At 50.8% G+C, this 23,295-nt stretch overlaps 1 protein-coding gene and 1 long non-coding RNA gene across 2 annotated transcripts in view; one reads left to right on the forward strand and one right to left on the reverse strand.

Annotated features, from left to right (window-relative positions):
• Positions 1 to 23,295, reverse strand: part of LOC137849814 (uncharacterized) — a 313,574-nt gene that overhangs the window by 284,694 nt on the left and 5,585 nt on the right. The gene's annotated exons all lie outside the window — the stretch shown is intronic.
• Positions 3,231 to 6,573, forward strand: LOC137849809 (uncharacterized). The gene is made up of 7 exons (XM_068669802.1): positions 3,231 to 3,387; positions 3,710 to 3,828; positions 4,561 to 4,681; positions 4,877 to 5,000; positions 5,506 to 5,684; positions 5,992 to 6,120; positions 6,442 to 6,573. The coding sequence occupies exons 1-7, from the start codon at positions 3,344 to 3,346 to the stop codon at positions 6,542 to 6,544; spliced, it is 819 nt and encodes a 272-aa protein (XP_068525903.1). The 5' UTR covers positions 3,231 to 3,343; the 3' UTR covers positions 6,545 to 6,573.

Consider the following 23,295-nt stretch of genomic DNA (forward strand, 5'->3'; position numbering starts at 1 on the left):
CAATAATCCACCTCACAATTTTTGTGGGACTGTTAAGCAGTTCAAGTAGCACCACTCGTGGCCTCCCAAGACAGCCACGAAGGCCTCCTAGCTGAGGCTGCTGATTCTCCCTTGCTGAAAGCCAGGTGCCCTTAGGATCCAGCATCAGCACCTGCCTGTGCCTGGAGAGCTGGGAAGAGCTGGGAGCTCTTGATCCTTCCAGGGTGGAACTTCCACGGTAATGGCTCACTGCAACCTTCCCTTTGGTCCCAGGAAATAAAAAAAAAAGGCATCAAGCACCTGCCCTCACTCCTCACTCAGCCCAGAATTAGCAACAAGTCTTCCTTCCCTGCTGGTACTGCTGCCAAGGGAGCTTTGAAGTTAAGAGCCTCTTTTTGGAAAACAGCTTTTCCATGACCTCTCAGGTCTGCACATGGCCAAGAAACAGAGAGAGAGAGAGAGTTTGAAACTTGGGAGAAAAGAAGAAAGGAAGGAAAGCCAGCAGGGACTTTAAATCTGCACAGCACAAAACTGAAGGACAAGTTGAAATTTTTTGTCACATCACTCATACAAGAAAGTGAAGAGCTCTCTTTCTCTCACATGCTCTCACAGTTTTCATTCTCTCCTCCTAAAACTTTCGGAGACTTTGATCCCTCATCAGGCAGCCTCGATGCAAGTTGCTGTCACTTCCACTTGGGTGGAATACCTCTTGCTGAATTGCTGCCTTTGGCCTTAGAGATCACAATCTATAGGCATCCTTTGAACTGATTTCCTCAAATCCCTTTTAAGCACATCATCCTGAAGTCTACTGAACCCGGCCCATGTAATCTGCTACGTCACATAATGCTGAAAGCTTGTGAACGAGTGAGGGTGCCACGGAGAAGCCCTCCGTGTTGTGGGGCACACGCTCGTCCCTCAGGACACCTCACAGACCACGTGCGACGTGGCCATCTGACACATGGAGACACTGAGGGAGCGTGCCAGGCACAAGCTCTATATTAAACACTCGTGAAGCATTCCTTCTTCCTTATTCCCTTTCGAGATTTCATGAATAAACAAATGGCAGTTCTAGCATTTCCTTCCCACACCCAAATGGATCACCTTGCACACCCCCTGGGGCACTCTCGAGGTTTGTATGGGACTGAAAGGAGAGAGTTTCCTTCTCAGTGCTGGCATGCTCGGCTCAGCTGTGGCCCTACAGGAAAGGGGATCTACAGGAAAGTGCTCCCTGAGTGCAGGGAGAGAGAGAAAAAAGCTGCTCCCTGACAGGGCGGCTCCAGCCCCACCCTCTGACAGCCCTGGTGGCCATTTTGCAGTTCTGCCTGCCCCCCGCGCCACAAGATGGCTGAGGCCTTGGCCTGTCCGCAGCACGGCTGCCAGCGATGGTGGGCGGCATCTAGAGCCAAGAGGCCTTTCCTTTTCTTTGTGCTGAAGGAAACGTGGTCTCTGGAGAGACAGTGCCTCTTTGCTCCAAGTCTTGCAGGGATGCCTCTCACTTTGTGGGCCCTGTTTTTCGTCAGCATTTGTGAGGGGCTTCTGCATGCCCCCCGCTCACTTGTTGCGGCCAGGGCTTCCCCCCAGGATGTCTGGGCAAGGCCCATGCCGCTGGGCAGGCTCTGTGTGGGCCTTGTTCCCTGCAGGGGCAGGCGTCTGCCGCTGAGCCCACAGCCCATGAGCGGCTCCTGCACTCGCGGCTGCCCCTGCGCGGGCTGCTGCCGCTGCTTCTGGAACCTTCCTGCAGCCTCTGGTGCCTGCTTGGCGGCGGCTCGTTGGGCTTGGCAGCCCGGGATCTGCCCCTTGCTGCTCTGGCAGTATGCACAAAAGAAGAGCCCAGCCCCAGCAGAAGGACGGGTCCATTCTGCCTGGTGCTTGTGTGTTGCCCGTGGCCAGAGTGGGCAGGCCAGCATGTCGCTGGTGCTGGCACTCAAGGCTTTCCCTGCTTGTTGGGAAAATCCGTGACACTGAGGCCATCTCCAGGGCTCTGCAGAGTGACACTGCCTGGCTCCTTCTCATGAGCAGTGGCCAAGGCATGAGGGCCCATCTTCTTGCTTGGAGGAGCCCCAGAAATACTGACCCGTGTTCCTGATTTCTTGCTTTTCAGGGTGTCACAGTACCTGGGCTGGGCACCTTCTTTGCTGTTAAACAGGACCGGCCCATGGCAGGCGTTAAGCTCCTTGACGTAAAGAAGCCCGTCTTCCAGGTTTCGGAGCACTTTGCCAATGTTCATGGGCTCCCTTACAAGAAAGAAACTTTTCCTGGTAAGAAGAGAGATGATTGTCTGGGCTCCCATGCGCGGGGACTTTGGGCTGCATGCTCAGCTGCTGCTGGGAGGGCAGTGGAGGGGTTACACAGCTCCTCCAGGAGGTCCAGAGAAAGGCCTGAGCTCCTCTCAAACCAAGGCCCATCAATGCCTTGCACGTCCCTCCAGACACCAGCTCCCAGAAACGTCCCTCCCCATCCTGTTGGCACCCTGATGGCTGCGTTGGTGGTTGACTTCTGCTCTAAGCAGTTCAGACAACAGCAGGTGCAGGCTGACACTGGGCATCAGCTTCTATGGCATCAGCGATGCCCCACGACTGTGCTGCCCCAGGCGCTTGGAGCTCTGTCTTTCAGGGATTCTCTTCCTCCAGACGAGCAGTCAGCAAGACAGCTCTGTAGCAGTGCTGGAGGGCCCAGAAGCTACCCAAATGGGACTGCCCTCCTCTGCAGGCCTGTCTTAGTTATTTTCTCCTTGCTTCCTCTCCCTCAGGAATACCTCCATTTGTTTTCCTGAATTATGCCTGGGTGTCCTTGGACATCGGCATTCCTCGGGACACCGTGCAGCGCTGCATTCAGGAGACCCTGCTCTTTCTCTCCTACACCCTTGCAAAGAAGCAGGCTGTGGATTTCATCTTCAAGGACATCGGCCGTCTGGTCTTCCGCAAGAGCAGAGTCCAAATGCACTTTTCCTCCGACTTTGTTCACAACCTGAATAGCAATGGCCAGCTGTTGAAATGCCGCCTCACTGTAAGTTTCTCACTGCACCAGCACAGCCCAGGGCTCCTGGGAAATGCCCCAAGAGGCCGTTGGGAGGGACTTCTCCTTCTGGGTCAGACTCGTCTCCTGATGAGGCACAGGAGTCTGGCCCCTGCACAAAGCCAGGCAGTGATTTGCCGGGTGCAGGCACTTGCTGGGCAGCTTGTGCTGCTTGTAAGGAGGGGTGAACACTAAGCCCTGCAAGCTCTGCCCGTGGGCAGCTTTCTGCCTGAGCAGCCGCGATGCCTTCGTTGGCAAGGGCATCCCTTCCTGGCCATGGTCTCACCCACGACTGTCTCTCCTGCAGAGGTTAAGCACAACGGATTTGGCCACATCAGAGAGAAAAAGCATGGTCCCACATCCAGCTTCTCGAGGTGTCATCATCTTTCCCAGGTGGGTGCATTGCTTCTGCAGCCCTTGGCTGAGAGTTTTGGCAGCTTTTCAGCTCCTCTCCGGAAGATCAGCAGTGCCAGGGCTTGCCTGCTGCTCAGGGAGGAGCTGGAGGGAGACTTCTCCAAGCACTGGTTCCTCCTCCACTCCACACCGATTCTTGCTTGTTTTGGAAGAGGGGGGCATTCTCTTTGTGTACCAAGGGGAATGTCTATTCCCTGCCCAGCCCACAGCAAGCCCCTCTCAGATGCTGGCACCAGGACCAGCACCCTACAGCCCTAGAATGTGGTGCTCTGGAGTCACACTGCCTTGGTCTTTCTTCCAGGATTGGGCTCTACATACCTCGGGGAAGAGCTGCAGGGGAAGGGTCTCTCCAAGCACCCAAGGGTTCTGCTTTGGAGAAGAAGGGAGACGCAAGTGTGGAGGGAGAGTCTACCAGAAGAGGTAATGTGAGAGCGGGCTCTTGGGAGTGACAGCCCCTGGGAGACCTCTCTGCCCTTCCCTTCTGAATGTCCTCCTGAGGGCAAGGGGTACAGAGGCGAGGCTGGAAGGCCGTGCCCTGCAAAGGATGAGGCCGATCTGACCCCAGTTCCCTGCGGCAGTAGCTCTGCTGGGCCTTCATAGGAACCAGAATGGCAGGGCAGCCCAGAGCTTCCCATAGCATTCAACAGTGCTCAGGCCTCTTCCACGCTGGCCTCCTGGAGCTCCTGTCTACTGAAAGCCCCGCCCTGGATTAGATGTGTACAAAGGTAGAATGTGGGGTACAATGGCAGCAGGGAGTCCCAGGACTCCCATCCCCACCTGAGCAGTTGCGAGCCCAATAAAGACTGTTACTTCCTGCTGGAGGGACCAGCACGGGCTTCGTAGTGTGCCGATTTCACAGAACACAGAATGGTTTTAGGATGGGAGCTACCTGAAGACGTCAGCTTGGCCAAACCCCTGCTCAAACTGGGCAACCCAGCACCAGTGTCCAAGGAGCATGTCCTGTGCAGATGACTCCCATCCCCACCCGTGAAATGCCAGTGGCCAAGGAGACTCCCTTCTCAGCCAACCCATCTCCCAGCTTGCTCTGCCTTTTACAAGTAGCACCGGATCCAGCAGGGAGGCTCATTCCCTGCCTCTTTGTGTGGCCACCAAGGAGCAGCTCTGACTGTCCTTCTTGTTTCCTCCTTGCAGGGATGCCTCCTATTAAGAGCCAGCTGCTCACACCCCAGAGTCTCTCTCTATCCAGACTCTCCAAGATGAAAGGGGAGGCAAAGCTGAGCCAGGCTGCAGTGGAAAAAGAGCCTTCTCGCAGGTGAGGCTGGGGGGAGCCTAAAAGAAGCAGCCCCTGGGCTTTTCTTGAGTCATCAAGCGGCTTTCCTTAGACACAGGGACTTGGTGAATTCCACAGGGGTCCCGACACATGCCCCACCAACTTCCCTTTCCCTGCTGGGGACCTGATTGGTGAGCAAAAACTAGAGCAGGAAATCCTCCTCTTCTGTGCTTGCAGGCTGCTGACAACCCGTGAGGAGAGCTCCTCAAGAATGGCAGAAGAGGGGAAGGGCAAGCTCTGTGCTGTGGCCTGGCCCCAAACTCAAGCCCCTGCCTGTGAGGGTCAACGGAGAGGAGGACAGGTAGCCACTGCATCTGTGTGCCCATTGCCGGGTTGTTTCACGGGTTGCCATCATGGAGATTTGACATTTCTTTAATAACTGCATGCCCTTGTGCCCTGTAGGAAATATGCTGCTTGAGACACGGGCCCATGGTATGACAAGTGCTTTCAAGCACTCGAGAAGGAACCTTTCTCTTCTCTCAGGGGGCCATGTGCACACTCTTCCCCTCTTAGCTCTGCAAGGAAGCTTCTCTCCAAGAGAAAAACGTGCACTTTCTGAGCCTTGTTTTCCTCTGAGAAGGACAAGGGCTCCTGCAAAGCCCGCTGCAGTGAAAGTGTTCTTGCCCTTAGTTTCAGAGGCTGAGAGTGTTACCCTTTCATGCTGCCTTTCTGAGAGAAAGCAGGCTGCAGGGAAACTGCCCTGAGCCTGCGGAAACCCTGAGGGGATGACTGCCCCACTGCCATGGGACAGCTCCCACGTTAGCACCCCCATCTAAAAATGTTCCTTGTTTCTGCTTCCCCTGTAGCAGAAGACGCAGAAGGAAATGCAGGGGCTGCAGACAGAGAGAACATCCTCCATGGCACTTGTGGAATGGAAAAAGTCTCTGCAGATGGTGCCAGTGGACATGAAACAGCAGCATGTCCTCATCCCTCACCCGCCGGAGAAGAAGGCTGAGGCAGCTCCTCTGAGCAAACCGAGTGCCAGGTAAGTGTGGGCCAGCTTCCAAAAAAGGCCAGGAAAAGCTGAGCTGCAGCAGGCTGCCCGAGGGATCCAGCATGCGGGTTGCTCAGCTCTGGGCTTTGGCTCTCCATCCCCTGGCTGCCTCGCGGAGGGAATGACCGTGGAGAGGCCCTGCCTCCAGCTGTCCCCCTGCAGACCCAAAGTCCTAAAGCTCCCCTGCAGCTGACAGTGACGCACCCACAATGGAAGGAGGCTGTGCTCCCTGCTTTTGGGCAGACAGAGGTGAGGACCTTCAGAGACCACCTGAGAGTTTTTTTCTCTGTTGCTGCAGCTGCCTTTCAGTGCGGACTGAGCGCGTGAGGAAACAGCTGGAGAGGAGAGGGGAGGTCCTGCAGAAAGACAAGACCAAGAGCAGAGCTGTCGACATCCCTGGAAATTCTGCAGAGGATCTTCTGATTTGGTAAACCTCTCCTGCAACAGCCTTCATTCCACTAGCAACAGCCCCTTCCTTGGGCAATGAGGCCCACGAGAACCCTTGCCCTGGCCTTCCGTAGCTGCTTGGCCAAAGGTCTCCAGCCCGGTCTCACACAGCGCCTCGGCCTGGCGCTGCGTAGATTCCCTGTCACTGGCTGGGACTCGAGGGGCCCCCGCAAGGCCACACAGAGCCTTGGGACTCCTGCATATGCACTCTGCACAGGACTGGGGCTGAAGGGAGCAGGGAGTGTCACTCCGCTGCCCTCACTGGAACAGAAACTTGAACCCTTTCTTTTTCTCTCCCTAGCGTTGGTGAGAAAATCCCTGTGCTTCCAATGCCAAAGATGACACGAGCATCAGGGAAACCAGCGAGGACCCCTCGCAGCTGGGAGCAGCTGCGAGCCCAATAAAGTCTGTTGCTTCCTGCTGGAAGGACCAGCACGGGCTTTGTAGTGTTCTGATTTCACAGAAACACAGAATGGTTGAGGTTGGAAGGTACCTGAAGAGGTCAGCTTGGCCAACCCCCTGCTCAAACATTGCCAACCAGCACCAGTGTCCAAGGAGCATGTCCTGTGGAGATGGCTTTCAAGTGTCTCCCCTTGAGGAGGGAGACTCTACAGCCTCACTGGAGAACCTGTGAGAGGACTCGCTCACCCACACACTACAGAAATGGATCCTGAGGTTAGGTTCAGGTGGAAGCCACTGTGTTTGCTTCTGTGCCCATCGCCTCCTGTCCTGTCATTGGGCTCCACTGAAATGAGCCTGCCTCCATTGCCTTTGCACCCTGCCCGCAGGCATGCAGTTATCCACTGATCCCCCCTGAGCTTTCTCTTCTCCAGGCTAAACAGTCCCATCTCTCCCAGCCTCTCTTCATAGGAGAGATGCTCTGTTCCCTCAATAATCCACCTCACAATTTTTGTGGGACTGTTAAGCAGTTCAAGTAGCACCACTCGTGGCCTCCCAAGACAGCCACGAAGGCCTCCTAGCTGAGGCTGCTGATTCTCCCTTGCTGAAAGCCAGGTGCCCTTAGGATCCAGCATCAGCACCTGCCTGTGCCTGGAGAGCTGGGAAGAGCTGGGAGCTCTTGATCCTTCCAGGGTGGAACTTCCACGGTAATGGCTCACTGCAACCTTCCCTTTGGTCCCAGGAAATAAAAAAAAAAGGCATCAAGCACCTGCCCTCACTCCTCACTCAGCCCAGAATTAGCAACAAGTCTTCCTTCCCTGCTGGTACTGCTGCCAAGGGAGCTTTGAAGTTAAGAGCCTCTTTTTGGAAAACAGCTTTTCCATGACCTCTCAGGTCTGCACATGGCCAAGAAACAGAGAGAGAGAGAGAGTTTGAAACTTGGGAGAAAAGAAGAAAGGAAGGAAAGCCAGCAGGGACTTTAAATCTGCACAGCACAAAACTGAAGGACAAGTTGAAATTTTTTGTCACATCACTCATACAAGAAAGTGAAGAGCTCTCTTTCTCTCACATGCTCTCACAGTTTTCATTCTCTCCTCCTAAAACTTTCGGAGACTTTGATCCCTCATCAGGCAGCCTCGATGCAAGTTGCTGTCACTTCCACTTGGGTGGAATACCTCTTGCTGAATTGCTGCCTTTGGCCTTAGAGATCACAATCTATAGGCATCCTTTGAACTGATTTCCTCAAATCCCTTTTAAGCACATCATCCTGAAGTCTACTGAACCCGGCCCATGTAATCTGCTACGTCACATAATGCTGAAAGCTTGTGAACGAGTGAGGGTGCCACGGAGAAGCCCTCCGTGTTGTGGGGCACACGCTCGTCCCTCAGGACACCTCACAGACCACGTGCGACGTGGCCATCTGACACATGGAGACACTGAGGGAGCATGCCAGGCACAAGCTCTATATTAAACACTCGTGAAGCATTCCTTCTTCCTTATTCCCTTTCGAGATTTCATGAATAAACAAATGGCAGTTCTAGCATTTCCTTCCCACACCCAAATGGATCACCTTGCACACCCCCTGGGGCACTCTCGAGGTTTGTATGGGACTGAAAGGAGAGAGTTTCCTTCTCAGTGCTGGCATGCTCGGCTCAGCTGTGGCCCTACAGGAAAGGGGATCTACAGGAAAGTGCTCCCTGAGTGCAGGGAGAGAGAGAAAAAAGCTGCTCCCTGACAGGGCGGCTCCAGCCCCACCCTCTGACAGCCCTGGTGGCCATTTTGCAGTTCTGCCTGCCCCCCGTGCCACAAGATGGCTGAGGCCTTGGCCTGTCCGCAGCACGGCTGCCAGCGATGGTGGGCGGCATCTAGAGCCAAGAGGCCTTTCCTTTTCTTTGTGCTGAAGGAAACGTGGTCTCTGGAGAGACAGTGCCTCTTTGCTCCAAGTCTTGCAGGGATGCCTCTCACTTTGTGGGCCCTGTTTTTCGTCAGCATTTGTGAGGGGCTTCTGCATGCCCCCCGCTCACTTGTTGCGGCCAGGGCTTCCCCCCAGGATGTCTGGGCAGGCCCATGCCGCTGGGCAGGCTCTGGGTGGGCCTTGTTCCCTGCAGGGGCAGGCGTCTGCCGCTGAGCCCACAGCCCATGAGCGGCTCCTGCACTCGCGGCTGCCCCTGCGCGGGCTGCTGCCGCTGCTTCTGGAACCTTCCTGCAGCCTCTGGTGCCTGCTTGGCGGCGGCTCGTTGGGCTTGGCAGCCCGGGATCTGCCCCTTGCTGCTCTGGCAGTATGCACAAAAGAAGAGCCCAGCCCCAGCAGAAGGACGGGTCCATTCTGCCTGGTGCTTGTGTGTTGCCCGTGGCCAGAGTGGGCAGGCCAGCATGTCGCTGGTGCTGGCACTCAAGGCTTTCCCTGCTTGTTGGGAACTGGTTGGAGGGAACTCTTTGGGGGATTTTTATTGAGCTGAGGGTGTTGGCTGTGCTCTTACTAGCCCAGCGTCACTTTAGAGGGAAAAAAGGAGGGAACTGGGAAAATCCGTGACATCAAGGCCATCTCCAGGGCTCTGCAGAGTGACACTGCCTGGCACCTTCTCATGAGCAGTGGCCAAGGCATGAGGGCCCATCTTCTTGCTTGGAGAAGCCCCAGAAATACTGACCCGTGTTCCTGATTTCTTGCTTTTCAGGGTGTCACAGTACCTGGGCTGGGCACCTTCTTTGCTGTTAAACAGGAGCGGCCCTGTACTGGGTCTGGCTGGAATGTTAACTTTCCCGGCAGCAGCCCATACAGTGCCGTACTCTGTACTTGTAGCTGGAACAGCAGTGTTATCACACCAGTGTTGTGTCTACTGCTGAGCAGCAGTGGCACAGTATTAGGCCTTTCTCTAACCCTCCTAGGGGGTGGGCAAAAGGTGAGGAGAGAAACATCACTAGGGCAGCTGACCTAAACCAATCAAAGGGATATTCCATACCATGTGATGTCACACTCAGCAATAAAAGGTGGAAACAGGAAGAAGAGGGGAGGGGTGGGCTCTCGTTTGGAAGACGTCGGTCCTCCTCTCGAACACCGGCTGCGTGCGTTGAGGCCTTGCTTCAAGGACGTGGTCAATCATCGCTCATTTGTGGGAAGTAGAGAGTAATTTCTTTCCTCTGCACTTCCATATAGCCTTCATTTATTTTGTTTGTTTGTTTTCCTCCCTTCTTTTTATTTTCCTTTTTTCCCCTCCCTTTCCCCTTTCCCTTTTTATTTCCCCTTAGTTAAATTGTTTAGTTCATGGTAGTCTTTATTTAATTATTATAATTATTTCCCTTTAATTAAATTATCCTTATCTCAACCCGTGAGTTGTTCTTTGCTTTACTTCTCCCCCTCCTCATCTAAAGGAGGGGGAGTGAGAGAGCGGTTGTGGGGTTTAGCTGCCCAGTACGGTAAAACCACCACAGGACATAGCAGGCTTTAAGCTCCTTGATGTAAAGAAGCCCGTCTTCCAGGTTTTGGAGCACTTTGCCAATGTTCATGGGCTCCCTTACAAGAAAGAAACTTTTCCTGGTAAGAAGAGAGATGATTGTCTGGGCTCCCACGCGTGGGGACTTTGGGCTGCATGCTCAGCTGCTGCTGGGAGGGCAGTGGAGGGGTTACACAGCTCATCCAGGAGGTCCAGAGAAAGGCCTGAGCTCCTCTCAAGCCAAGGCCCACCAATGCTTTGACTCTTCCAGGAACCACAGTGTTTTCCCCAGGAAGAAGGCAGCTCATCCAGCAGCGTGGACAGGGAGGCTGCAGATGAGGGGTACAGAGCGCCTCCCCAGACACCTGGAGGTCAAGAGTCAAAGCCATCAGCATGTCCCAGCCCCAGTGAGCACAGCACTGCGGTGCTGGTTGAGAGCCAGGGACGTGCACGACATGCCTCCAGTGTCTCTGAGGAAGAGCTGGATGAAACAGCCGAGATTGTCGTTGCTGCAGTGCTACTCCGTTCTGTAGCCATCATGCAGGGAGCCACGAGCAAGGATCCAACTGCTCCCTTGGCCGCACGGTCCAGGGTGCCTCCTCCCACCCCAGAGCCTGTTGACTGTACAGCAGTTGATGAAACCGGAGCAGTGGCTACTCCCTTGGCTACGGTTCCTGGGCACCAGGTAAGCCCAGCGCGTGTGGTGGTTTCCAGGCACCGAGGGCAGCCCGAGGCAGAAGCAGTGCGTGGGGTGTGCGTGCTGGGGAGCTGCCTGCTGCTCTCCATTCCCAAACGCCCCAGGCACAAGGGCTGACATCCCTTCCATCACCTGCCTGTGCTCTTGCTCTCCCCATGCAGGTTGCTGCCGAGCAGGGAGGCCAAGCGCAGTCTTCCTGCACCAAACATACACCAGCAGATGAGCCAGCAACATGCCAGAAACAAGAGCCGTCCCAGGGACTTTTGGATGGGCCTGTTCAGAGCAGCGAGCAGGAGCAAGGGCTCGGTACGCGCAGGGGGGCTGGCTGGTCCTGGGCCACCCCTCCCCTTGGGTGCTGGTGCGGGGGGAAGGCAGGGGCTTGCCCATCACCCGCTCAGGCCCTATCCTACACCTCTCTGTCTCCCACAGGCATCCATGACCTCACACAAGCCCCGGCACACCAGCCACGGCCCGCCCACATCAGGAGACAGGCGCTTCGGGCTCTGCGCAGTGCTTTGTGCTGCAGCTTCATCGCAGAAGAGTGGGAGTAGCAGCACCCAGCTGCCAGCACCAGGAGGCGCTCGGTGCTGGACGCTGACATCACTGACAGGAACAGGACAGTGCCCCAGGAATTCAGATGCCCCACCACATCCTGCCCCCAGCCTCAGCTCATCTGCAGCTGCCTTCTGCTGGGAATAAAAGCTCAGGCAGAGTTTTGCTCCCAGTGCTCCTCTCTGTGTCATTGATCTCAGGAGAAAGAGTGGTGCAGGCCACGCCAACCTGGTGCCCTGGGCCTCTCACAGTCATAGAATTATAGAACCATGGAATCATGTAGGTTGGAAAGCACCTCAAAGATCATCACGTCCAACCGTTATATACACATAGCAACTGGCAACGCTCCTCCTGTGAGGCTGAATGTAACATGCCAGTTCTTGTGGGCGAGGAATATGCTAGCATGTCGCAGGAAGCACGGCCGAAAGCACGACAGACACCAGTATGGTCAGATCATGCTCCATTTTATTGCCCGAATAGCCTAACTTTTATAGTGAACTTAGCAGGGGCGGATCGTGTCTCACACAAGATTATTGGTCAAAAGCACTCAGACAAACAACTACAAGAAAACAACCCCACCTGCAAGAAAACAAGCCCCTTGTAGTTAGTGGTCAGGTGGACCTTGTCCTTGAAGCCAGATGCTGGTAACAATGTTTTTCTAAATTCCTCAATTGGGCGATGTGGGAACACTGTCATGGGAACTTCTCATAGTTGCCCTGGTAGCTTGGTTTGCTCAGCTGCAGCAAGCCATGGGATTTTTGCTGTTTCAAAAAATCCCTCAATGCTTGCAATACCCCCCCACCCTTTTTTTTTTTCTTTTTTTTTTTTCTTTTTCTTTGAGCAAACCAAGCCTGATGTAACAGTTTTGCAAGTAACCCTTTAACCACATTTATTACAATACAACACTCATTGATGATTAACACCACAACAAACAGAATCCTTAATCCCTCTTTGACTAATCTCAGTAACCACCTATGCATCGTTTCAAACAAATCAGTGAACCATTGATTGAAAGGATTGATATCATATTGAATCTTTCTCATGTGCTCTTTCAGGAAAATAATGGATTTGTGAATTGATTCATTATGATCAAAAAGGTTTAAACAGCACATTCCATCAAAGTCCTCACACCCATGCCTTTGAGCCAAAAGCAAGAAGTCAATAGCAGCTTGATCCTGTAAAAGCACATGTTGCAGACTGTTTTGATCTGGTAACACCTCCTCAAGTATCTCTGTCGCGGCATGGGCTTGCTTCTTGGCGCAGCATAACAATTTTTCTAAGTTATTAAGTGCGGCCGCAGAGGCCACTTCGGCACTAAAATTGCCAATGCCGCTCTAGCTGCAACACCAAGCAATTCAACATTATCATTGCAATCCGGTGCGAGCAATGCTCATTTATGTCTGGTGATCTCACGCAACTGCGACAAGCTAGGAGCAAATATAATGAGTTTATCTACAACATGGACCTCCGATAGCATTTGTAGGGATACCTTGCCAAGCCCTATCCCTGCAAATCAGAAAAAACATCAGGAGGTAAGGCCATAGCTGTATAATCGTTCCAAACACTACAGTTGTTACCCCTTGTCTCCATGCCATAAACCCCTAAACCCTGCCTAGCAGTGTCATTGTAATCACAGGTGTTATTTGTATTTCTGTACCGGTATGGCCCTTTCCAAGTTCCTGTAGCAGGATCTCGGTAATTCATTCTTATTTGTGGTAACACATTTGGTGCTGCTATATTTATTGTTTGAAAATGAATACTTGCAGGAGGGTCTTCTCGGTCCCTAGTCAAACATAAGTGATTGAAGACAGCCAATGCCTTGGACAACCATTCATCGATGTTCTTGATCTCTTTTAATCTCACTAGTTGTTCCTTTCAAACCTGATGTGACGCTAGCAAAACCTTGCAGTCTTGTGTCTTGGTGAAGGATGAGGATGGCATTTTGCAGGAAGAACACAAGGGTTGGTGAGAGGTTAGTTACTACGGAAACACCCGAGTATGGTCAAGAGGGTACTAGGGCTTCTCCTGCCCAAAAGGTGGCCCAGCTGCGGTGCATTTACACTAATGCACACAGTATGGGTAACAAACAGGAGGAGCTGGAGGCCATGGTGCTAGAAGGAAACTATGACGTAGCTGCCATCACGGAAACCTGGTGGGATGATTCCCATGACTGGAGTGTGGCTGTTGATGGCTACAAACTGTTCAGAAGGGATAGGCGAGGAAGGAGGGGAGGAGGAGTTGCCCTCTGTGTTAGGAAGTGGATAGATTGTGAAGAGCTCTGCCTGAGAAACAGCCATGACCAGGTTGAGAGCTTGTGGCTGAAAATCAAGGATCGGTCCAGTAAAGGACATCCAGTGGCTGGGGTCTGCTACAGGCCACCTGATCAGGGGGAGTCTGTTGACGAGGCCTTCTTGCTTCAGCTGCAAGAACTGTCGCGCTCGCAAGCTCTTGTCCTGATGGGGGATTTCAACCACCCGGATATCTGCTGGGGGTCTGCTGGGGTTAGCAGCACGGTGGGTTCCAGACAATCCAGGAGATTCCTGGAGTCTGTTGAGGATAACTTCCCAATCCAGGCAATAGACGGACCGACCCGAGGTGAAGCCTTACTAGACCTGGTGCTCACCAACGTGGAAGAGAGCTTTAGAGAGGTTAAGACTGGAGGCTGCCTGGGCTGTAGCGACTATGCCCTGGTGGAGTTTTGATCTTGAGGACTATGGGTCTGGCAAAAAACAGAGTCATGACCCTGAACTTCAGGAGAGCAAACCTCCGGCTGCTTAAGGAATTACTGGCTGGGATCCCCTGGGAAACTCTCCTGAAGGGTGTAGGAATGGAACAGAGCTGGTGGTTCTTTAAGGACACGCTTCCGAGAGTGCACGAGGTCTCCATCCCCCAGCAGAAGAAATCGAGCAGAGGAGGCGGGTGACTGGCATGGCTGAGCAAGGACCTGCAGCTACAACTGAGGGAAAGGAGGGAAATGTACAGGAAGTAGAAGCAGGGTTGAGTAGCCTGGCAGGAATACAGGCATGTCGTCTGAATGTGTAGAGATGGGATCAGGAAAGCCAAGGCTCAGATGGAGCTGAACTCAGCACGGGACGTGAAAAATAGCAAGAAGGGGTTCTACAGATACATAGGTAGGAGGAGACAGGCCAAGGAGAGTGTTCCCCCGTTGATAAATGAGACGGGAAAGCTGGCCTCCTCAGACATGTAGAAAGCTGAGGTACTCAATAAGTGCTTTGCCTCCGTCTTCACTGGTGGTCAAGTTTCCTATGTCTGTCAGTACCCTGAAGCTCCAGGAGAGGGTGAGAGGAGCAGATTCCATCCCACTGTGACAGTGGAACAAGTCCGGGACTGCCTAATGAAATGGGATGTGTATAGAGAGGTGGCTGACGTGGTTGCCGAGCTGCTCTCCATCATATTTGAAAAATCATGGCTGTCAGGTGAGGTCCCTGGTGACTGGAAAACATGACTCCCATTTTTGAGAAAGGCCTGCAAGGAAGACCTGGGGAGCTACGGGCCGGTGAGCCTCACCTGTGTGCCTGGGAAGATCATGGAACAGATCCTCCTGGAAGACATGCTAAGGCATGCACGAGATAAAGAGGTGATCCAAGACAGCCAGCATGGCTTTACCAAAAGCAGAACTTGCCTGACCAATCTGGTGGCCTTCTATGCTGGAGTGATGGCATCAGTGGACAAACGAAAAGCAATGGATATCATCTACCTGGACTTGAGCAAAGCCCTCACCACATTCCTCTCTCTAAATTGGAGAGGTATGGATTTGAAGGATGGACAGTGAGGTGGACAAAGAATTGGCTGGCTGGTTACAACCGAAGCGTTGTGCTCAACGGTTCTGTCTGGGTGGAGGCCGGTCACAAGCAGTGTCCCTCAGGGGTCGGTCTTGGGACCGGTGCTCTTCAACACCTTTATCAATGACATAGACGATGGAATCGTCCACACCCAGGCCCAGGCTCAGTACTATTGTCCCGGGAGTTTCTGTCGACATTGTTTAAAAGGCTCCTTTGATAACACATTATATTGTAGACAGTGTTATAAATTCCGAGTCAGTTTAGCTTTATGAGATTCATTTATGGGGTCAATAAAAGGCAAGTAAACAGTGCTGGGTGCGCGAGGAGTCTGGGCTCCTCCAACACACACACGTTACATCAGGCAGCTGGCTTTTATGCTCCTAGGCTAATACATATTCATTACTACTTCTAGAAAAGGCAGAGTTATTATAATTAATTCCTGGAATCCAAACCCTCCCTCTGGCTCATGCGTATCAGTCTCCAGTGGTCCCTCTGGGGGTCTCTCGTGCTGAAGGCTCGTAGTCTTCTTCCCAGGCTTTTTCCTTGTCCTTCTCCTTTGTCCATCTTGGCCGGATGTCACAGACTTGCGCAGCATCTCCCATGCAAGCTTCGTTTTTTAGACATCCTTCAGCTTTCCCCTTCTCCTTAATGTCTTAGCCAGATATCAGAGACTTGTGTAGTGTCCCGTGCAATAGTCACAATAGTTAGCAGTTATTCTGAACCCCCCCCCCCAGATATCAGAGATTCAAGGTTTACCCTTCAAACCCTCTGTTGGCACGAATTGCTGAAACACTCCTTACACAGGATTATGTGTAGGGAGCTCAACTTCAAAACATATTCCTTCCCGAAACTGAGCAGGACCCAATGTTTTTAGAAACCTAGAGAATCCAGACACAGTCGCTGCTGCTAATAGAATAGCAATCAGAATCAAGGCCATTTCAGAAAAAGAAAAATAGAAAGAGAAAAGAAAAAGAAAATAGAAAGAGAAAAGAAAAAGAAAAAGAAAAAGGAAAAGAAAATAGAGAGAGAAAAGAAAAGGAAAAAGAAAAAGAAAAAGAAAAAGAAAAAGAAAAAGAAAAAGAAAAAGAAAAAGAAAAAGAAAAAGAAAAAGAAAAAGAAAAAGAAAAAGAAAATAGAAAGAGAAAAGAAAAAGAAAATAGAAAGAGAAAAGAAAAAGAAAAAGAAAAAGAAAAAGAAAAAGAAAATAGAGAGAGAAAAGAAAAAGAAAAAGAAAAAGAAAACAGAGAAAAGAAAAAGAAAAAGAAAAAGAAAATAGAGAAAAGAAAAAGAAAAAGAAAAAGAAAAAGAAAAAGAAAAAGAAAAAGAAAAAGAAAAAGAAAAAGAAAAAGAAAAAGAAAAAGAAAAAGAAAAAGAAAAAGAAAAAAGAAAAAGCTGCTCAGCGATGTTCAGTCACATCCTGGGAAGCAGGGCCTCAATACACGTAGTGGTTGTTCCGGAGGCTGGAATTGCTCCAGAATTTGTGCTAGAACTTGCCCAAATAAATTTGGTAACCCTGTAAACCCCTGAGGTAAAGCGGTCCATCAGTCCTGTATAGTTGCTTCTGCCCCATCTGGGGTCTTTCCACTCAAAGGAGAACAGATCTTTGCTCTCAGAGTCTGAGAGCACCCTATGAATAACACCCTTATTCCAGCCTAACAATTTACTATTCAAATGCCCAATTTCATTACCAAATCCTTTCCCAACAAGCTAGTCCCTGCCTTGGGTACATTCAATAATTGCCCAGTGCGCTCATTTTATCCCTAGTCTCCGCTTGGTGTCCTCCAAAAGTAGCACTGGTATCCCAGTCCCTTCTACCCCCATCACAATTAGGGTTTCATTAGTTAAGACCTTAAGCCCTGATACTTTACAGGCCAGCAATGACCTAGCTGCCCTAGTGTATTGGGTTTACGTGGCAAGGTTCTGGTAGCAGGGGGGCTGCAGTGGTAGCATCTGTCAAAAGAATCCAGCAGCTGCTCCGTGGCAGATAAGGGCCAGTTTCAGCCAGCTCCAAAGGGGCCCACTGCTGCCCAGAGCTGAGCCATGAGCAAAACAACTTGCACCTCCCTGAGAGCACATCCAAGAAAAGGAAAAACAAAAAAACTGCAGTACAACAGCAGCTGGGAGAGTGAGGAGTGAGAAAAACCTCCCTGCAGACACCAAGGTCAGTGCAGAAGGAGGCGGAGGAGGCGCTCCAAGTGCCAGAGCCGAAGCTCCCCCAGGGCTGCGGAGAGGCCCGTGGTGGAGCAGGCTGACACCCTGCAGCCCATGGCCTGCAGCACCACGGTGTGGTGGTTTTACTCAGGTGGGCAGCCAAGCTCCACCACAACCGCTCTCTCACTCCCCCTCTCCTCAAAGAGGAAGGGGGAGAAAATACAACACAGAGAACTTGAGGTTTGAGATGAGAAAGGTTTAATTAAAGGGGAAGGGAATGGGGAGGAAAAACAGAAACAAAAGAAACAATCAGTCCGTGCGGAAGCACAGAGAGAGAAAAAATTATTCTGTACTTCCCATCAACGAGCGGTGTTCGGCCATGTCCTGGGAAGCAGGGCCTCAAAACGCGTAGTGGTTGTTCAGGAGGAACAGCCCCCTCCCCCAGGAGAGCCCCCCTTTTTATTGCTGAGTGTGACATCAGGTGTTATGGAATATCCCTTTGGTTGGTTTAGGTCAGCTGCCCTGGCAATGTCCCCTCCCCATCACTTGCCCACCCCCAGCCTGCTGGCTCTTGGGGGCTTGGAAGGAGTCCTGATGCTGTGCCAGCACTACGCAGCAACAGACACAACACTTGAGCGATATCAGTGCTGCTCCAGCTACTAGTGCAGAGCACAGCACTGTGTGGGCTGCTGCAGGGAAAAGGTGACTCTAGCTCAGACAGACCCAACACACACGGCAGAGCAGATCTCCACGCTGCAGCCTGTGGAGAGAAGCACATGCAGGAGCAGGTGACCGGGGAGGGTGCCAAGGGGTCCCAAGCCAGACCAATCCCCTCCTCATGAATAGACCCTGCAGCACAGACCCACACCTGGAGCAGCTCCCAAAGAGCCACTGCCTGTGGAAAAAAAACACACAGGACCACATTCCCCAATTCCCTCCCTCTTCTTTTGGTTTCTGCACCTCTTCACATCCCTCTGAAAAGCAGCAAGCACGGCCATCAACCGGCAGCACTGGGGGACCTGGCACACACAGTGCCAGTAACTGTTCACACAGGGTGAACAGTAACACAACAAAGAACAGCCAAGATCCAGACAGTCATGGACAGCAGGTGGACCACTGCCCTGCCAGGGCCAGATCCCTGGGTACGTGCAGGGACAATGGCTGCCAGCAGAGACCCTGCACCTGCCAGCCCAGGCCGGGGTGAGAAGCAAGGGCAACAGAGACAACTAAATGTCAAACCCAGGCAGGAGAGCGGCGAGGAGGGGAGAAGCCAGAGCCGGGGGTAAGGAAAGAAAGTGTTCCTGTGGGATGGGATGAGGAGGAAGAGATCATCATCTTCAACTCCTTGATCAACCCCAGGTTCCCCAGCCTCTGCCACAACAATCAAGCCTTCCCCAGGAAGAAGGCAGCTCATCCAGCAGCATGGACAGGGAGGCTGCAGCACAAGAAGCAGAAAACTGAACAAGCACCTCTCTTGGCTCATTGGAGTCCATGGACACTGAACCATCAGCTGCTTCCCTGGCAGAAGGTCCAGAGGAAGAAAGGCACGGCACGCCTCTCACCATAACAGCACTGGCAGAGAGCAGGCCAGCAGGTCCTCTATTAGCCCCTGTTTGCGAGGATGAGGGGTACAGAGCGCCTCCCCCCACACCAGTGTTGCAAAAGTCAAAGCCTTCAGCCTGTCCCATCCCCAGTGAGCACAGCACTGAGGTGATGGTTGAGAGCTAGGGACATGGCCAGTGCCTGTGACGAACATCTGTATGAAACAGCCCGGACCAAGATGATGATGGGCCAAGCAAGATGATGGGCCCCTGTGCCTTGGCCACCGCTCATGGGAAGGTGCCAGATGGCGTCCCTCTGGAGAGCTTTGGAGATGGCCTCGATGTCTGGGCGTTTCCCAGCACCCTCCTTTTTGCCCCCTGCAGAAGAGCTGGGCTAGGAAGAGCACAGCCAACACCCTCAGCTCACTAAAATCCCTCCACGGGGTTCCCAACTAGTAGGGAAAGCCTTGAGAACCGGCTCCGGCTACATGCTGGCTTGCCCAACCTGACTATAGGCAATGCACAAGCGCTAGCCAGTATGGATCCTGTCCTTCTGCTGGAGCTGGGCTCTTCTTTTGTGCATATTGCCAGAGCAGCAAGGGGCTGTGAGAAAAATCTCAACAGTTTTTTTCAGGCAGGACCTTCTGTGAAACTATTTTATTTGTGATTGCAATGGCAGGCATCCTGCAAGCAGGAGCGCATGTTAAAGTTTAGTATAACCTTATATTCCCTAGTACTCGGCGCATGATTCCTCCCTTTTTTCCTCATTGGCTGAGTGCTACAGGTTCACAAACTACATGACACATTTTTATACCATATATGTACAATTTTCGTTGACCAACCTTTCATTCCTCCTTTTTTTTTTTCTTTGTTTTTTTTTTTTTCTTCTTCTCTCATGACTAGAGGATCCATTATTTTTGTTTTTACTCGTTTCGTACTGCTCATCCTGTTTTTCTTAGCTATCCTCCTTATCTTGGGACAGTGGGACCTCCCCCTTATCTGCTTAACATGCTCCACACTGCTGTGCTAAACAATCAATTTTGAATACACAAGGTCAGTAGAACTTTCCACTGCAAAAACACCTGCTACTGAAAAAGCACAACTTTGTTTCTCACAATTCCCCCCTGTTCTTTTCTTACTCTTCTTGTTGTTTCTGCATCTCTTCACATCATCCTCCACTCTTCTGTTTTTCCATCATTATGGCCCAATATTTTTTGTCGGATGTCATGGGGGATGACAGATTCGCAATGCCATTATCATTATAATACCAACAAAGAGGTGTTTGAGCCAATTCCATTCAGGTAACCACAATGTTATCCTCTCTCAAAAGTTTCTAAGTCCCCAGGAAGTGTCATTTTGACCCACTCTATGTAGGATCTTTTTTTTGGTGGTGGTGGTCGTTTTTTTTTTTTTTTTTTTTGGTTTGGTTTGTTTCTTTCTTTGTTTTTCCCAAATATTTTGCAGATCAGTCAAATTTGTCCCATTTGATCTACATATACACAGCAACTAACATTAGTTACAGTGCACGCTTCTCTTTGTGAGGTTATTAATAAATCTAATACCATTCAATTCTGGAGTAATCTTTTTGCAAACTGGTTGTCTCATTTAAGCTTTTTCTAATTCCCTAAGAAAGGAAAAAAACATCTCGCAAAACTGTGAAATCCTAGAGGATTTTGCTGGAGGGTTATGTGGAGTCAGCTTAATTCTGCATGTGGTCACAAGGGGGCTTTGTAGATCTTCAATTATAGTTCTACCTCCGACTGGTGTCCTGAATTATGCCTGCCTGTCCTTGGACACCAGGACATGCTCCTCCGCAAGAGCAAAGTCCAAGCGTAGTTTTCCACAGCCTGGAAAAACCATGGGCTGGGGGAATGGCTCTTCCCTTCCCAGCCCACAGCAAGCCCCTCTCAGATGCTGGCACCAAGACCAGAGCTCTACAGCATTGAAAGCGGTGCCCTGGAGTCACACTGCCTTAGTTTTGCTTCCATGATTGGGCTCTGCATACCTCATGGAGGAGTTGCAGGGGAAGCTCCCCTCTGTGTTGCAGAGCACACACTTGTCCCTCAGGACACCTCAGAGACCATGCGTGATGTGGCCAGTACGCGTATGGAACCTACACTAATGATTCTTCGGAGACATGATGAACATACAAGAGACTTACAGGAAATTAATTGAATATGTATTTGTCCCACTACTATAAGCATGCTGCCAGTAACTGTTGGTGTGCAAGTGAGGTGGAGCTATCCCCCTTGCATCTGGCGTGTGTGCACAGCGCCGCATAAACATACCTACTTTACAACTTTACAGGTTGTGGAGTCTGTTTTCCGCAAGTCAGTTTGTCAAGCCAGCCAGGAGCAGCTTGGCTGCAGGGTCGGCCGCGGAGCAGACGCCCCTAGGCATGCCCTGGCTATTTTCCTCAGAGGAGCCTCCGCTCCCAGCCGCTCCCTGCGGGAGCAGACCATAGAATCACAGAATCACAGAATTTCTAGGTTGGAAGAGACCTCAAGATCATCGAGTCCAACCTCTGACCTAACACTAACAAGTCCTCCACTAAACCATATCCCTGACCTCCTGAAGCTGCGGACAAGCGGTATGTTTAACAAAGGGGGCCAGTAAGTCATAGGGGGCACCTGCGCTTGGCCGGGGCCACCAATAAACCATGCTGAGATGTCTGGCGTACGGCATAGTCCCCGTAAGGGAGGAGGGTACCCTACAGGCTGATCAACAGAATGGTCAAAGGGGATTTGCTGACCGATAGGGTGGCCGCTAGCAATCTTGGGAGCAGACTGAGCAAATCCAAGGTCACTGCTGCGTCCTAGTATTGGGAGCCAGGACGTACCTGCTAATGACTGTAGAAGAAGCAGAAGAAGGGTAAGCGGGCCTCTCCCAGCTGTGACAAGGTTACCTGGGTGAATTTTGCAGCTGCTGGAGGGATATGAACTGGAGTGGTAATACTGTATGTCTTATTTGTAAATGTCTGGGTATCTCCTGTTGAAAACATTTGTGCAAGTGTATATGTTTGAGACAAAGTATTGTATGTGTTTGAGACAACGTATTGCCGTGAAGTGAGTGACTCCTTGAGGAACTGGGCCAGAGATGATACAAACACGTTTGGTTACTGTTCTAAGTGTTGTATCCTTGTAGTATGAATGAGAAGTGTAAGGGGCCTCTCTGCGTGATTGTGTGATTGTGCTGTGTGAGTGAGAGAGCATTTCTGTGAAGCGAGTGCAGAGTTCCGATCCCAAGGGGGGAGCTGACTGATCATCAAAGTGGTAGAATGGAGAGAGTCACTTCTTTGGTGGTTCGGGCTCGAGCCCTGGGAATATTTGAACGAGGGGGGCGGAACTTGGTTAGAAGGGGAGGAGAGCAAATTAATTTAGGAGAAGCGTATTTAACACCTGGTGGACAGATAGTGGCCTTAGATTGGGAACAACCTATCCCCAATACCTTTTTTAACCCCCATATTGACGTATACATAGGAGTGATTCCTTGTTTTGTGTGTGTGGGTTTACTAACAAAGGACATGAGAAAAATTGGCACTCAACTTGGGTCTTGTTGAAATGTAAATCTTGAGAAAAAAGTGAAAAAGGTTTGTCTAGAAGACGGAAGGCTGAGTGTCCCAAGTGTTTTCCCAAAGTCCCATGGGGTTATGATTGGGATGGGGCCCGTCAGGAATCTGAAATAGTGAAGTTTGTAGGTAGAAAGAAAAGTTTAATCCCAGAGAATTGGGGCATTTGGGAAGAAGATTGGGAAAAGACGGTAAAAACCTGCAATAAAACTTTTGCATGGAAAGTGAAACAAGGGACAGTAATAAGGAATAGTAATAATAAAATAAAATAAAATAAAATAAAATAAAATAAAATAAAATAAAATAAAATAAAATAAAATAAAATAAAATAAAATAAAATAAAATAAAATAAAATAAAATAAAATAAAATAAAATAAAATTAAATTAAATTAAAAAGAGAGAGAGAGAAAGGGAGGAGGATAGGAAATCAAGGAACTGGGTAATACTCAGAACAAAGTCGCTTTAAAAAAAGCCCCCTTGGGTGCACATTGGCACATTGGAAGGATATTGTCGGAACTGAGGGCGTAGAAAGCAAGAGGACTCTCATTAAGTATTGCAATCAATGGTGGCCACTATATAAGCTTGAGGATGGAGCTAAATGGGCACTTTATGGATTAGTTGGCGCCTGACTGAGCCTTTGGTGAAAGTACAGGTTGGAGAAAGATAAAAAGTGTTAGAAGGGTTACTGAAGGTGTTAAAGGTGTGGCATGTAGTATTTGACAGAGCTGTTTGTAGTTGAATGAGCAGGGAAAGAGGATGTAGGAATGTTAGTAGTTATCAGAAAGAAATTACAGAAATTGGAGGGACAAGACTTGCGAGACCCAGAAAGGTTACTGAACACAGCGTGGAAAGTATTTAGGAATAGGGGAGACACGAAGGACAGAAGTTATCTGATGTGATAGCCACAGTAAATAGTGGCTGCATAGGAGAGAAAGAAAGAAGAAGGAAGGACAATGATGAAAAGAAAAAAAAAAAAAGAAGAAAAAAAAAAGAAAAAAAAAGAAGAAAAAAAA

The sequence above is a fragment of the Anas acuta genome, chromosome 1 (assembly GCF_963932015.1).
Source record: "Anas acuta chromosome 1, bAnaAcu1.1, whole genome shotgun sequence".
Taxonomy (NCBI): Eukaryota; Metazoa; Chordata; class Aves; order Anseriformes; family Anatidae; genus Anas; species Anas acuta.

Bases quoted from the DNA above. Each gene is read 5' to 3' on its own strand.
- LOC137849809 (XM_068669802.1), top strand. From the start codon at position 3,344: ATGGTCCCACATCCAGCTTCTCGAGGTGTCATCATCTTTCCCAG. The intron at 3,829-4,560 runs GTAATGTGAGAG...TCCTCCTTGCAG, and splicing joins GGGAGAGTCTACCAGAAGAG to GGATGCCTCCTATTAAGAGC. The intron at 4,682-4,876 runs GTGAGGCTGGGG...CTGTGCTTGCAG, and splicing joins GAAAAAGAGCCTTCTCGCAG to GCTGCTGACAACCCGTGAGG.